The sequence below is a fragment of the Zeus faber genome (genome assembly GCF_960531495.2).
Source record: "Zeus faber genome assembly, chromosome: 12".
Lineage (NCBI taxonomy): Eukaryota > Metazoa > Chordata > Actinopteri > Zeiformes > Zeidae > Zeus > Zeus faber.
In genome coordinates this window covers 15,056,162-15,068,310 of record NC_137196.1, presented here as the reverse complement: position 1 = coordinate 15,068,310, position 12,149 = coordinate 15,056,162, and the positions used below count along the sequence as shown (strand labels likewise).

At 39.7% G+C, this 12,149-nt stretch overlaps 1 protein-coding gene across 1 annotated transcript in view; it reads left to right on the top strand.

Annotated features, from left to right (window-relative positions):
• The window catches only part of asic1c (acid-sensing (proton-gated) ion channel 1c), a gene marked incomplete at both ends in the record, with an annotated part of 80,966 nt that overhangs the window by 67,339 nt on the left and 1,478 nt on the right, over nucleotides 1–12,149 (top strand). The window contains 8 exons of the mRNA XM_080010866.1: nucleotides 729–879; nucleotides 1,394–1,521; nucleotides 5,591–5,741; nucleotides 5,930–5,986; nucleotides 6,407–6,560; nucleotides 6,769–6,860; nucleotides 7,198–7,277; nucleotides 7,557–7,628. Of these exons, the coding sequence (XP_079866992.1) occupies nucleotides 729–879; nucleotides 1,394–1,521; nucleotides 5,591–5,741; nucleotides 5,930–5,986; nucleotides 6,407–6,560; nucleotides 6,769–6,860; nucleotides 7,198–7,277; nucleotides 7,557–7,628 (885 nt within the window). The remainder of the gene's footprint in view (nucleotides 1–728; nucleotides 880–1,393; nucleotides 1,522–5,590; nucleotides 5,742–5,929; nucleotides 5,987–6,406; nucleotides 6,561–6,768; nucleotides 6,861–7,197; nucleotides 7,278–7,556; nucleotides 7,629–12,149) is intronic.

Here is a 12,149-nt window from a genome sequence, read left to right as displayed (position 1 = left end):
ATTTAATATAGTATTTTAAATAGTATTTAATATATTTATAATATTATATAATATAATATTATATATATATAATATTTATAATTTTTCTTGTCCCATTGTCTTTTTCTAACTGAGTGAACGGCGTTTCAATAGTTCTGTTCACTGAAAAGAGCTCCCTCCAAATTGTTTGTTTTCTAGTCATTCTTGCATTAAGTGAGGCCCTACATCGGTCCTGCCTGGGGCCTCCAAATGACTAAGACCGCCCCTGGGTAAAGGCAAAGGAAAAATTCTAAAGACTATACTATATTACAAAATAATCCGTGAAGCTTCACTAGTTCAGGGCTCATTAACTTTACAATGCAGACAACTGGAATAGGTAAAGCCATAAAGATTTATTGTGCAGTGAATTAAAAAAAGATACAGCTCAGGAAGATGAATAACTTAAATACAGCTTGGGTTGGTTGGCTTAAGCATCGTTTTCCTGCACAAGTTTGTAAGAAGTGTCAGTTTGCTTTGATCTTTCTGGAACTTCAGACGCACTTGTTGTGTCATGGTGCTAAAATTGTTCAAACACTCACATATTTAGAGTTTGTTTGATTGTGGATTGCTGGACTGATTGATCAAAATGTTGGCAAATTCTTTGGATGAGGTCCGTCTGGAACGACTTCTCGCCAACAGTCTTTTTACACACCCAAATGAATGTGTTTAATGTCTTTATATTTCTACATCGTCTATGTTGTTTTTTGCAGATTTACACGCGCTATGGAAAATGTTATACCTTCAACTCCGGATTAGATGGCAACCCGTTGTTGACCACTCTAAAAGGCGGCACGGGGAACGGCTTGGAGATCATGCTGGACATTCAGCAAGACGAGTATCTGCCCGTTTGGGGAGAAACAGGTCAGTGCATATTATTTGATCACAATTATCCATCCTAATTTATAGGCCAATAAGTCAAATGTGCACAGTAGCTCTGTCTACACGCTCATAATCGTGCAAAAATGTAATTATCTTGAAGAATCATACCCTATGGGCTTTTTCGAGTTGTTTTGGTTTCATCATTTAATTACTTTCCTTGGCTGAAATATAATAAATGTTCACATATGTAAATATCCAGTAAGACAAAAGTTTCTTCAAATGTAAGTAAGTCACTTATCATGGTTTTTACTCCTGCAGTTCACAATTAATGACAAAAAAAAAAAATCTTTGCATATTGCATTTATTATTATTTATTCGATTTTCAGTTGCACTAACATATTTGACGTTTGAAGACTAGAACCGAGTTTAATGCTTACAGTGTTATTTTTCAGCATGTGGGTTTCATCAGACTTCACAGTTGTGTCCTCTCACAGGATGTGGCATAAAAAGGGGGTTTTCTACCTGTTGTAAATGATCTGGCGTGCTGTATCTACAGATGAAACCTCGTATGAAGCGGGCATCAAGGTTCAGATCCACAGCCAGGACGAGCCGCCCTTCATTGACCAACTGGGGTTCGGTGTTGCTCCCGGTTTTCAAACTTTTGTGTCGTGTCAGCAGCAACTGGTACATGTACCTAACACTCAGCCTCCTACAGCCTTGGTGTTTTGCTCTGCTTCATTTTGTGTTTGACCCCCAAAATCCCTCCCAAAATGCCCGTCACCGCAGTTTTCTTTCTTTGGAGCCTGGACTAAAGTTAATGTCGTTAATTTGCCTTTTTTTGTGTGAAATATGCAATCAAATAGTTGAATCTAGGGAGAAACATCCGTTGATTCTGGATACCTTGAATGAAATGACTCCTGTTAGTATGCCTGGTATTCTGTCAGAAAAACTACAAGTAAACATTTGAATGCTTGGATGAACCCAACAGAAATGTTTTCTGATAGTCTTATCAGAGCCAAAGCAGCATAGGACTTTTTTGAGCTTGGGAGGAAATTAGCATTCTGTGGACACTGCGAATGCTGTGAAAGTGGGGAGTGTGAGGCAGACAGTGAGCAGAAGAATTCCATTAAGAAACAGAATTCACATAGAAATGCCAAGCCTTGTTTTGAGTAATCATAGAATAGATTATTTTATATATATAAAAACAAATGAATGTCATGTTAAACATTTTTCAAAGCCTGAATTGCTGAAATTGCCTACTGGTAGCAGTATTTAGAAAACATAAACTCAGCTGTAAGGCTTAGATGCTGTATTTATCTGAGTTTAAGTATAGACTACACAGTATAATACCTCCATTAAACGAAATGCTCCTTTACGCTCCGGAGGACGTAAACATACACTTCTCGTGTGCAATCATGAAATTGGTTTCACACACATAGATTTATTTATTCTTTTTGGAAATGTAGCTTATGGAACCACAACTACAACTACACTTTTTTTGCCCCTTCGATGTAATCAGTGAAGGAAATAAAACAGAATACAGCTTTTAAGGCTGGCGTTAAACCACACGGTGGTGTTCAAGCTCATAACGATGTGTTTATGGTACATTCATTTCCAAATGTAATGAAAGCATAAAGCGTTTTTTTTTGTGATATAACTCAGGCCACAAATCTTTTAAATTGTATGCTTTACGTCCACGATACCCATTTCATCAAGAATAGAAGCTAAAGATCATTGTCTGATTTCCATGGATTTGAGGGGAAATGTAGATAGTATAGGTTATGTTCTAATACCACTTCTGCTTCCCTGACACTTATTCACAACAAGAAAAATGATTGGTTTCCGGTGTCAACACGTTTAATGAAATTGTAGTTTATTGCACTTTTTTTTTTTTTTTTAACCTCATGTTCAATTCTCGTTATGTCAAATTCCACATGTGACCAATAAGTATACAATCTAATTGTAACTCAAAGTCATGAACCTGGAAATGAGATCTGGACAAGTATATTGATGATGATATATTGATATTGATGAAGAACTCAATTGGTCAATTCTTTACCTCACGATCCTTGAAAATCTTTCAATGTCCATTCAGCAAACTATCATGGGAAAATGGAGGCAGAGTATTGACCTCTGAAAGCAGGCAACCGGACACCGCAAAAGCTGGTCATTTCAATTCTCCGAGGCAGTTTGTACATACGTAATACGTCACCTCTTTGTGTTGTGAATTCAGTGAGATGCGGCCAACAAATCAATACTGCGGGCACCATCTCTCATTTTTTTAATGGTTATTCTCATTCACTCAATTTGGGGGAGCAAACGGCATTAAACATCATCTATAATCCAGTCACCAGGACCCACATCAGTTAGCTAATAGACTTGTTTATGTTAGAGAAGTGCCATTGTGAAATGAGGCTGTCATTTAACTCTGGCACTATCCATTAATCTGGGATCAATATTATGCAGCTGTCTTTGCTTCCCTAAGAGTTTGCCTTTGAAACCCACTTTCAGAACGTCAGATGAAGTAGTCGTTATTTTCCACACCTTTAACGTACATTCAACCTTCCCCGAAAGAGGTTGAATCCTTGATAGGAGGTTGTGATTTAGCACTGAGGGATGATGGAACCCTATCATTATGAAAGTGTGACTCCAGGTTGAGCTGAGGAGAGCTGGCAATGGCCGAGCGACGAACCATCAATAAACCAATTTCAATTCAGTCGCTCAAAAGCAGGAGCAACGGGGCGGTTTAGATGCTGTGCCTTTTTTGTTACAATGCCAAGTATTTAGGGTTTTTCGGCTTTTCAGGGTTTTTCAAGGGTTTGACGCCTGCCTCCCTTTGCGTTTCACCTATCTTTATTGATAACTTTGATGTAGACTGTGTTCCATCGTCCCCCTGCCTAGATGAGACGTCCTATGAGGCTGGAATAAAGGTCCAGATTCACACTCAGTCCGAGCCTCCGTTCCTCCACGAGCTGGGCTTCGGGGTTGCCCCTGGCTTCCAAACTTTTGTTTCCACCCAAGAGCAGAGGGTAGCGTATGTCTGTTTGGAATTGCTGCATGACGCAAGATTGTCTATTGTCAAGTAGCCACACTTCCATCCCCCTTACCGCCCTAGGAATGACTCCATCTGTCCTTTACGTGTGGCCGAAGCAACTAAATCGCTCAACCGATGTCCCTTCCCAGTCCTCATTGTCTCTCTCTGTCCAATAGTTCCCATTGAGGAGCAGCTAACTTGTACCACTCTAGCTAACAAAGTCAGCTTGAAGTCTGTTCCTCCATTTCAGCTGCTGTTTGGCTTGTAAGCTTAAGCCTTTCCATGCCACACCATTGTTTTGACATGTTTCTGTGTTTTCGTCGCCTTGTCTGTGCCTCGCTGTTGAGATGCTGAACCCCTGGGTCGTCTCATCCAAGGGGTTGTGGTTCATTGGGTTTCATCAGCCATAGAACCTCTGCCTTTTCCCCAACTGGGGTTAAACCCCAAACCCGACTCCAGGTGTGAGAGTCTATTGGCTGCCAATGGAGCTCAATAAGGGCTGAATCAGGGTTGCCATATTAGGTCCCCTGCCTCACGGACGCCGACTATCTCGTTCACCTCCTATCGACTAAAATGCCTTCTAGCTTGTGAGGCTTAATGGGGAGAAATGTACTGGACTTGGACGTCACAGTGAACCTCAATGCGACGGTATCACTTTCATGTGGTTTTGGTTTATTCCGTGCAGACGTTTAGTGCCGATTGGGTGGCAGCTGCCAAATGTACCCAAACTTCTGAGAAATAGGTGTCCTCGAAAATAATAGCTTTGTATCTTTGTAATTATGGGGTATGTATGCATCAGCAGAAACTGTTAGGCAGTCAAACGAGGACTGGATTTGTTTAAAGTCAGCGACCATGAAATGAAAGTTCCTTTGAACTATTTTAGTCATCTCTTAAAATAAATTGGGACACACATGCTTGAAAGTTTGGTTTTAACTGGGTTACCAATAGTCCAAGGATGCTAACTATGTAAAAACCCACACATTAAATATTCTCAGGGGACCATTTAAAATTCCCTAAGATACTTTGGAATATAATGACCTCTACTTCACCTTTTGATGAAAGTTCTCCTTATAATGACTGGGTTGGTTTTTTTCCCACACGATCGTGCTATATTATAATTAGCCAGAGGGGTTTCTATGCCAAACTGCCGCTGCCTTAAGGAGAATACCTTAATCATTGGATGCACTTTTGCAAAAGTTCACTGGGATCATTAACGCGAGACGTTTAAGTGTAGAGGGGTTACTTTACCGAGTTCCATCGTTGGAGGTTGTTTTTTTGGGGGGGGGGGATTGTCCAGTGTTTGTGGTGTCCTGTCTGAACCTACATATTTTACGGATTAAATTAGCCCTGTCTCCATTTCCCATGGTGCTCTGCTTCCCTCCCAGGACTCGACCTGCATCAGTAATGTTCTGCATGGTGCTTGTTTTAAATTCATAGGGCCTGTTTACCCACTATTCCTAAATCTGATCGGGGGTGTCTTGTGCCAGCACTGTCAAGCCGCATTATCACTTGGTTGTTTTTTTTAGTTTATCCTTTATTGTTTGGCTTTATAGTTTGGCTCTTTGCTGTTTATGTTTGTCGGATTTGTCTGCCTGCACTTTTCTATTACATTGTATTTTTATTTTGCATTTACTTTTGCAGGACTATCCTGCATGGTGTGTTGTTGTGTGTGTTCCTGGCTGCTGATGTTCAGGGGAGATGTTCTTCTTTCTCTTTCAGCTTCAGTACCTCCCTCCTCCTTGGGGGGATTGCAAGTCGACCCCTATAGACTCTGAGTTTTTCTCTACGTACAGCATCACGGCGTGCCGCATCGACTGCGAGACGCGCTACCTGGTGGAGAACTGCAACTGCAGGATGGTTCACATGCCCGGTACACACGCAGGCTGGCGGGGACTTGTGGATGAATGTGGCGGGAAAATATGTTTTCCACCGGTTTCTGATCCGTCGACAAATGATGCATCCTCATTAGTAGAAATAAGCGGCTGCATGTTGGTGGTGTTGTTGGCACGGGTGGACTGTAGAGTTAGAGTTTTCTCTCCTCTGTGTCTTATGCAACAGGTACGTCAACGGTTTGTACGCCGGAGCAGTACAAAGACTGCGCTGACCCAGCTTTAGGTGAGAAAAGGAGCTTTAGAGATGAAAAATGGACTTTCTGTTGGGTATTCGATATAAGCAATTAAGGAGTTGATTAAAAGCTTGCATATTCCTAAATGTCTAGCAGTCATCCAAAACGACCTTTTGTAGTAATTCTGTATTGATTGGAAAGCAGTTAAGCTTAATTGCTTCATTATAAGCGTCATAAACCTTTTTGTTTTCTCTCTATATTAATTTAAGTCATTAGTTGCTTTCATGGAAAGTGAACGATGGCAGCAAATAAAGATTTCTGTTCTGTGTTCAGTTTTTTTCAATTGTTTCGTTGTTGTTTTTTTTGTTGTTGTTTTCAAAAACTCGGGAAGTCATTCGCTTCTGTATACAGCTTTTATGTTCAACTTCTCTCACACATCACAGCGTTTGAATGACTCTGATCGTCCACAGACTTTTTGGTAGAGAAAGACAACGATTACTGTGTCTGTGAAACCCCGTGCAACATGACCCGCTATGGCAAGGAGCTCTCCATGGTTAAGATCCCCAGTAAAGCCTCCGCTAAATATCTGGCTAAGAAATTCAACAAAACTGAGCAATATATCGGGTAAGTATTGGTCGGTTAGTGACTCAGATAATGGCCATGCAGTCTTTTATTTTCTTTTGTTGGACAGGCCTAGCGTAGCATGACCTTGGTCTCCATCGTTCACCTTCAATGTCACAATAATGAGAAATAATTCAATAGGAAACGTGCTGTATCGAATATTTCGTGATGATGAGTCGGTCGGGTGCGCTCTTGTTTGTCTCCTCTTCAGAGAAAACATATTGGTGTTGGACATCTTCTTTGAAGCTTTGAATTATGAGAAGATTGAGCAGAAGAAGGCGTATGAAATTGCAGGGCTTCTGGGTGAGATTCACAGAGCTTATTTTCTGGTTTTCTGAGATAAGTGCAAAAATAAAACATGGTTCAAATTGTGGTTAACCTCAATTCAAAAGCCTTCGCCGGGGTTTACAGCAATTCTCAGATCTGGGTTCACCTCCTGGTGCCGCCACTTTTAAGAGGCCTGAAAAGAGCCCGAAGCCATTTGCATAATGTGATGCAGTTGGAAGGGAACCTGGTCAGCTCCGACTCAAACGGGTCTGAAACGACCGATTTCAACCCTTCGTCTGAGACAGCTCAGAGTGGGAGTGGTGGGACGAGTCGCTGTGTCTCTGCTCATATATCTTCATCCATCTCCCACCAGGTGACATCGGAGGCCAGATGGGGCTGTTCATTGGAGCCAGTGTTTTAACAATACTGGAAATCTTTGACTACTTGTATGAGGTAAACTGTTTTCCCACATCTGAAAATTAATTCAATGGTAAATATTTGTCATTAATGTTTTTTTGCTGTTCACTTTGAAATCGCTCTTTGAAATTTCTCTGCTATTCAGTTGTTATTATAAGGGATCCAGCCTTTATTATCATTATTATTATTATTGTTATTAGTTTTGATCAAAAATGATCTTTTAAATATGCACTATACTATACACTTGCACTGTATGTTAACATTATTAACCGGTTGTGTCTGTACACTCTGCTTATTTGATGTTTTCATATCCAGGTCTTTAAGGATAAGGTTTTGGGTTACTTCATACGCAAGAAGCGGCCGCGACGTTGTCAGAGCGACAATCTGGTAATTTCTGTCTGTCTGTCACAATGCCTTTGCTTGAAGCTGAGATGTTATATGGCAAATACAAAATACAAAAAAGGTACTCCGAGTAAAATGTAAGGGTAAATGGTTAACTTGGCCCATTGGCAGCCCTCTGCTCTTTCTTTGACCACAGTTCAAATACAAATTGTGGGAATTACACACATTGTCTAATTTGCCTCCCACGGTGAAACCCACATTCAGCAGATCTCTTAGTCTTTTACTCCGTGTCTGCTCCAGTAGAAACTCCCTCGCTGATATTTGTGATGGCCAAACTGCAGGAGTTTTATTTCCCTCTAGTGTACTATCCAGAACATCGACACTCGGGAGCCACAAAACGAAAGCGTCTCACTGTCTGTGTGTTAATGGTTTAATTTGAGCTCTGTGAGGCCAATCCCCATTACTGCAATTAAAAGTTCATATTTGACCACAAAATGCTATCAAATGCTTATCAATAATAATTAGCAAACCTCTAACATAGAAATGAACTTTAATGCACTAATTCCACAATTTGAGTGTGTAATTAGTTTGGAGATTCATTGTTCAGGGGTTTATTCAAGAAGAGCTAGCATTCTTCCTATTTTAGAGAGTTTTTAGTTGTTATCCCACATTGAAATCACGGCAAGCAGTTCTAAATGCCGAGTCACAAATCTCGATGCTTGCGCGTGCTGGCCTCACTGAGAAGCATAATATAAGATCAAACTTTATTCATGGAATCGGTGGAAGAAACGTAGAAAATTAAGTTGAAATTAGGTGTTTTTGTTATATTTTTGCACCTTATCGTTGCCATTTTTTAAAAGACAATGTGGTTTCTTTCCAAAGGCTTGTTTGCACATTTTTACAGATCAGTTGCAGCTTTTTTTGTTACTTTTTTTTGTTGTACATTTTACCATGATAGTGGAAAGCTATTTTCAAGAAAAAAACAACACATTTATGTATTATATATATGTTTTTAAATGATATTCTCAAATCACATTATTTCTCTTTAACATCCTCTCCATTAAGTATGATATTAATATGTGCCAAGAATTGTATTCCGAGTATTAAAAAAAAAACAACAAAAAAAAAACAAAAAAACAATATAATAAAGAAAAAGCCCCTGTTCCACTGTTCTAATTGTCAGAATAATTGTGTCGGTTAACCTCGGGAGAGCCGCTGTTCTTTTAACACAAAGAATAATTTGAAGCTTCCGGTCCCAATTAATTGGCCATTATATTATACTGAGTGCAAATGCTAAAAAAGGTCAAGGTGCAAAATGCATTAATTTCCTTTTGACTGGACTAACATCATTAAAAACTAAAACTTATTCTTGTAGTCCAAGCATTAGTTTTGTTCCATGGTAGAGCTATTTATTTGCCTTAAATCTTGAAAAAGCAAGATCCTTTCACCTTCGTGAGACAACCCTGGGTGTATGAGAGTGTCCGCCATCGCTAACAATAAGGAGTTCATTGCAGCAGCTTTATCGTCTCCGGATGAGTATTTCATACAACACATACGTGCACGGTTGCTTCAGCTTCTGAGGGCAGTTTAGGAGGAAAATTATAAATGCAGTTGTAAATTCTCTCTTTGAAACCTAGAAACCCGAGGCCAACACGATTATTCAGCCAGCGATTTAAAGGGGAAATGTTTCCGTCACTGGTTTGGATCAGATCAGAGTGTGTACGTAGATGAGTTCAGAGTCTTAGACATTTAGGGGCAAATTCACAAAGGGATTGCGCAGCTTTTGTGACCACTGAACAGGTGCAAATAACACAAAAAGTAAGCGCCTTATTCACAAATTACCCACAAACGGTGAAATGCACCACTAACTGCTCTGCCACGCAAATAGCATCTTGGTGTGGTGGTGCTATTTGCACGTATTTAGATTAGGTATTATTCATACATTTGGTGCAAAATTGGCCCCTTTCTAGCCAAATTAGCCTCTTTGCAAATCCCTTCAAATTCACAAACACCTGCGCTAATAGCCACACGCTGTTAGAGTGAAATTATTACTGTCTGCAGGGATAATAAAGGCGATTGTCTTCCGAGAGCTGGTGTGATTGAAACACCCTATTGTTATTGTTCGGGAAAAGTGTCAAGCCTGAAACTATCTGGAACACCAACTTTGTTTGGCATAGCACACAAACACACTTTACGTCGTGTTTAAACCAGGCTGTTACAAAAACCTTGTGGTTGAAGTTTCATCCAAATCGATCCACATACGGAGCATATATTAGCAAAAAAACAACCAAATTTTGAGCGATATTACAGAGATGAGCCAAAATATGTCCAACCCGGCTGAAACTATCTGGAACACATACATCGGTATAAACTACGAACACGGTGTTTCTAGGTGAGGTGTTGTTTAATCCGCTATGTCACAAGGATCTCGCGGTTTAAATTTAATCCAAATCAATCCACATATGGAGCACATATTGGTGATAAACCGAACAACTTTGACCCGAAATATTCAGTTAGTCTTGGTTAACTGACACGTCACACGTCTTGCTCTAAAATGAACGAGATGAGATTTACAGTAAGAAGCTTTATGACCTCATCGCATTATTTACTATAAATGTACAGATCCCAATTTAGAATGTCCAGTCAGGCCATGTCCAGTGTGCACCGTGGACCTGTCACTCTGTAGTGTTTCGACGTTACCAAACTATCGATTTACGTGTGTATTTGTATAGCTTCTTACCTGGTAGATGTCAGTAGATCTGTTCAATTGCTATTTTTAATCCCTGGTCCACAAGACTTTGCCAGATTATTGGAAAAAAAAAGAATAATAACTAATCCTTAAAAATGTGTTAGTGCGTCCCTCAAACACTGAAATGGGCGACAGAGTGATGCGTTCAAGATCCAGCGAAGCGTCGGAGAGCAATGGTTATTACGCCCAGAAATACCACAAGTTTTTTTGTATTTCATGGAAACATAACATACTGAAAATGTACTACAAGTAAAAAACTCAACAAATAAATTACGTGCCCCGACAACCAAACGGCCACCCGTCATTGTCATCACAGTCAAGTAAACTTGGAAAATCATGCTGCTTTTCAGAGAACCCAGGGAACTGTAAAACACACCCAACACAAATAAAGTGGACCCCGTGTATTGCTGCCTGCAGCTATATTTATAATTATTATTTCTGTGACGGCATACGTAGGCAGCAAAACGGGCAGCAGTCCGTGGTGGTTTTCAAAACCAGATTTTGAAAGACTTATTGTGCAAAAAAGGCGTTACAAATGTTGACAAGGCGGTTCTATAATTCCTATTAAACTCAAAATATATCGAAAAAAAACGACTTAAAGGTCTGGGAAATAGCGATAAAGTGGTCAAAATTGGCATCGAACCTCATAGTACCATGGACAGCTCCGCGGGCTGCGGCCTGCTGGAACTTTGTGGGAGAGCAAACTATATTAAATCAACTGTCATCATTTCTACATTGTAATATTAAGATTCAGTGAGAACTAGAATTTCTTAAGTAAAATTATAAATATATGCAGATTTTACTATGCAATAAATTCACTGTGTGGGTAGAGTATGTTTTATTTTATATTCTATTATATGTTTTATTATAATTATTCTACTTAAATGTTTTTTAGTTATTGCACATAAACCTTAAAAAACAAGGTAAAACCCGCCCTCAATGGTGCTGTTAGAGGCCACAGTCCATTCTTTGTGAATTCGCCCCTCAAGATTTTAATATTTTAGGACATACTGAACATACAGTATCTGGTTTGTGTGTATTCTTCTCCATCCATGTCATATAGTCGCATGCCTCCTACGTACCATCCATGTCCACTTCCTTTATTCTGATATCGAAGAATTATTTTCCCGACTGATCCCTTCACATCTCCACTTAAGCGAGCCAACTGGAGATCATCATATGTGTGAAGAGAATATAATAATATACGAGTATCATTATCAAACAGTTTGACATTCGTTTTCTTCAACTTCTTTTATTGGAATTTGTGATTTTGATTTTTAGCTTCAATTCAACACAAAAACGAAGTAAGTGATAGTGTACGGCCAGTCGGTCATTATCTTAAAATAACCCCTGAGGGTGATTTATATTTTCAATATATACTTTTATATAATATTTTACATTTTTAAGAAATAACCCAAGGGTGATATGGACCCCGATATGAAGCAGCTGGATCTTGTATCACTCTGAAGGGGGTTCTTTTGCAGTAATGACCAGCTGGCTGCACATTATCGCGCTTATTACACGGCTATTTACCAAATAAAATAATCCATTAGGACAGAATAGTGATTTGAAATGACTTTTGTAACAAGTGTCTGGTTTACGAGCTTCCGCTCAGAAAAATAGTCCAACATTCTAGCCAACTTGCCCTGCACATGACAAACCTATTTACTGTTATTAATGTGAAATTGTAGTTTCTATGTAACAACACAAGATGTCGTCACTAGCGAGCGTGAGCATCAGCTTGTGGAGGCTGAGTCACACGAGGGAGGTGAATCCCGGCGGAGAAGTGGTTGCCCATGGTGACGGTCATGAGTAGC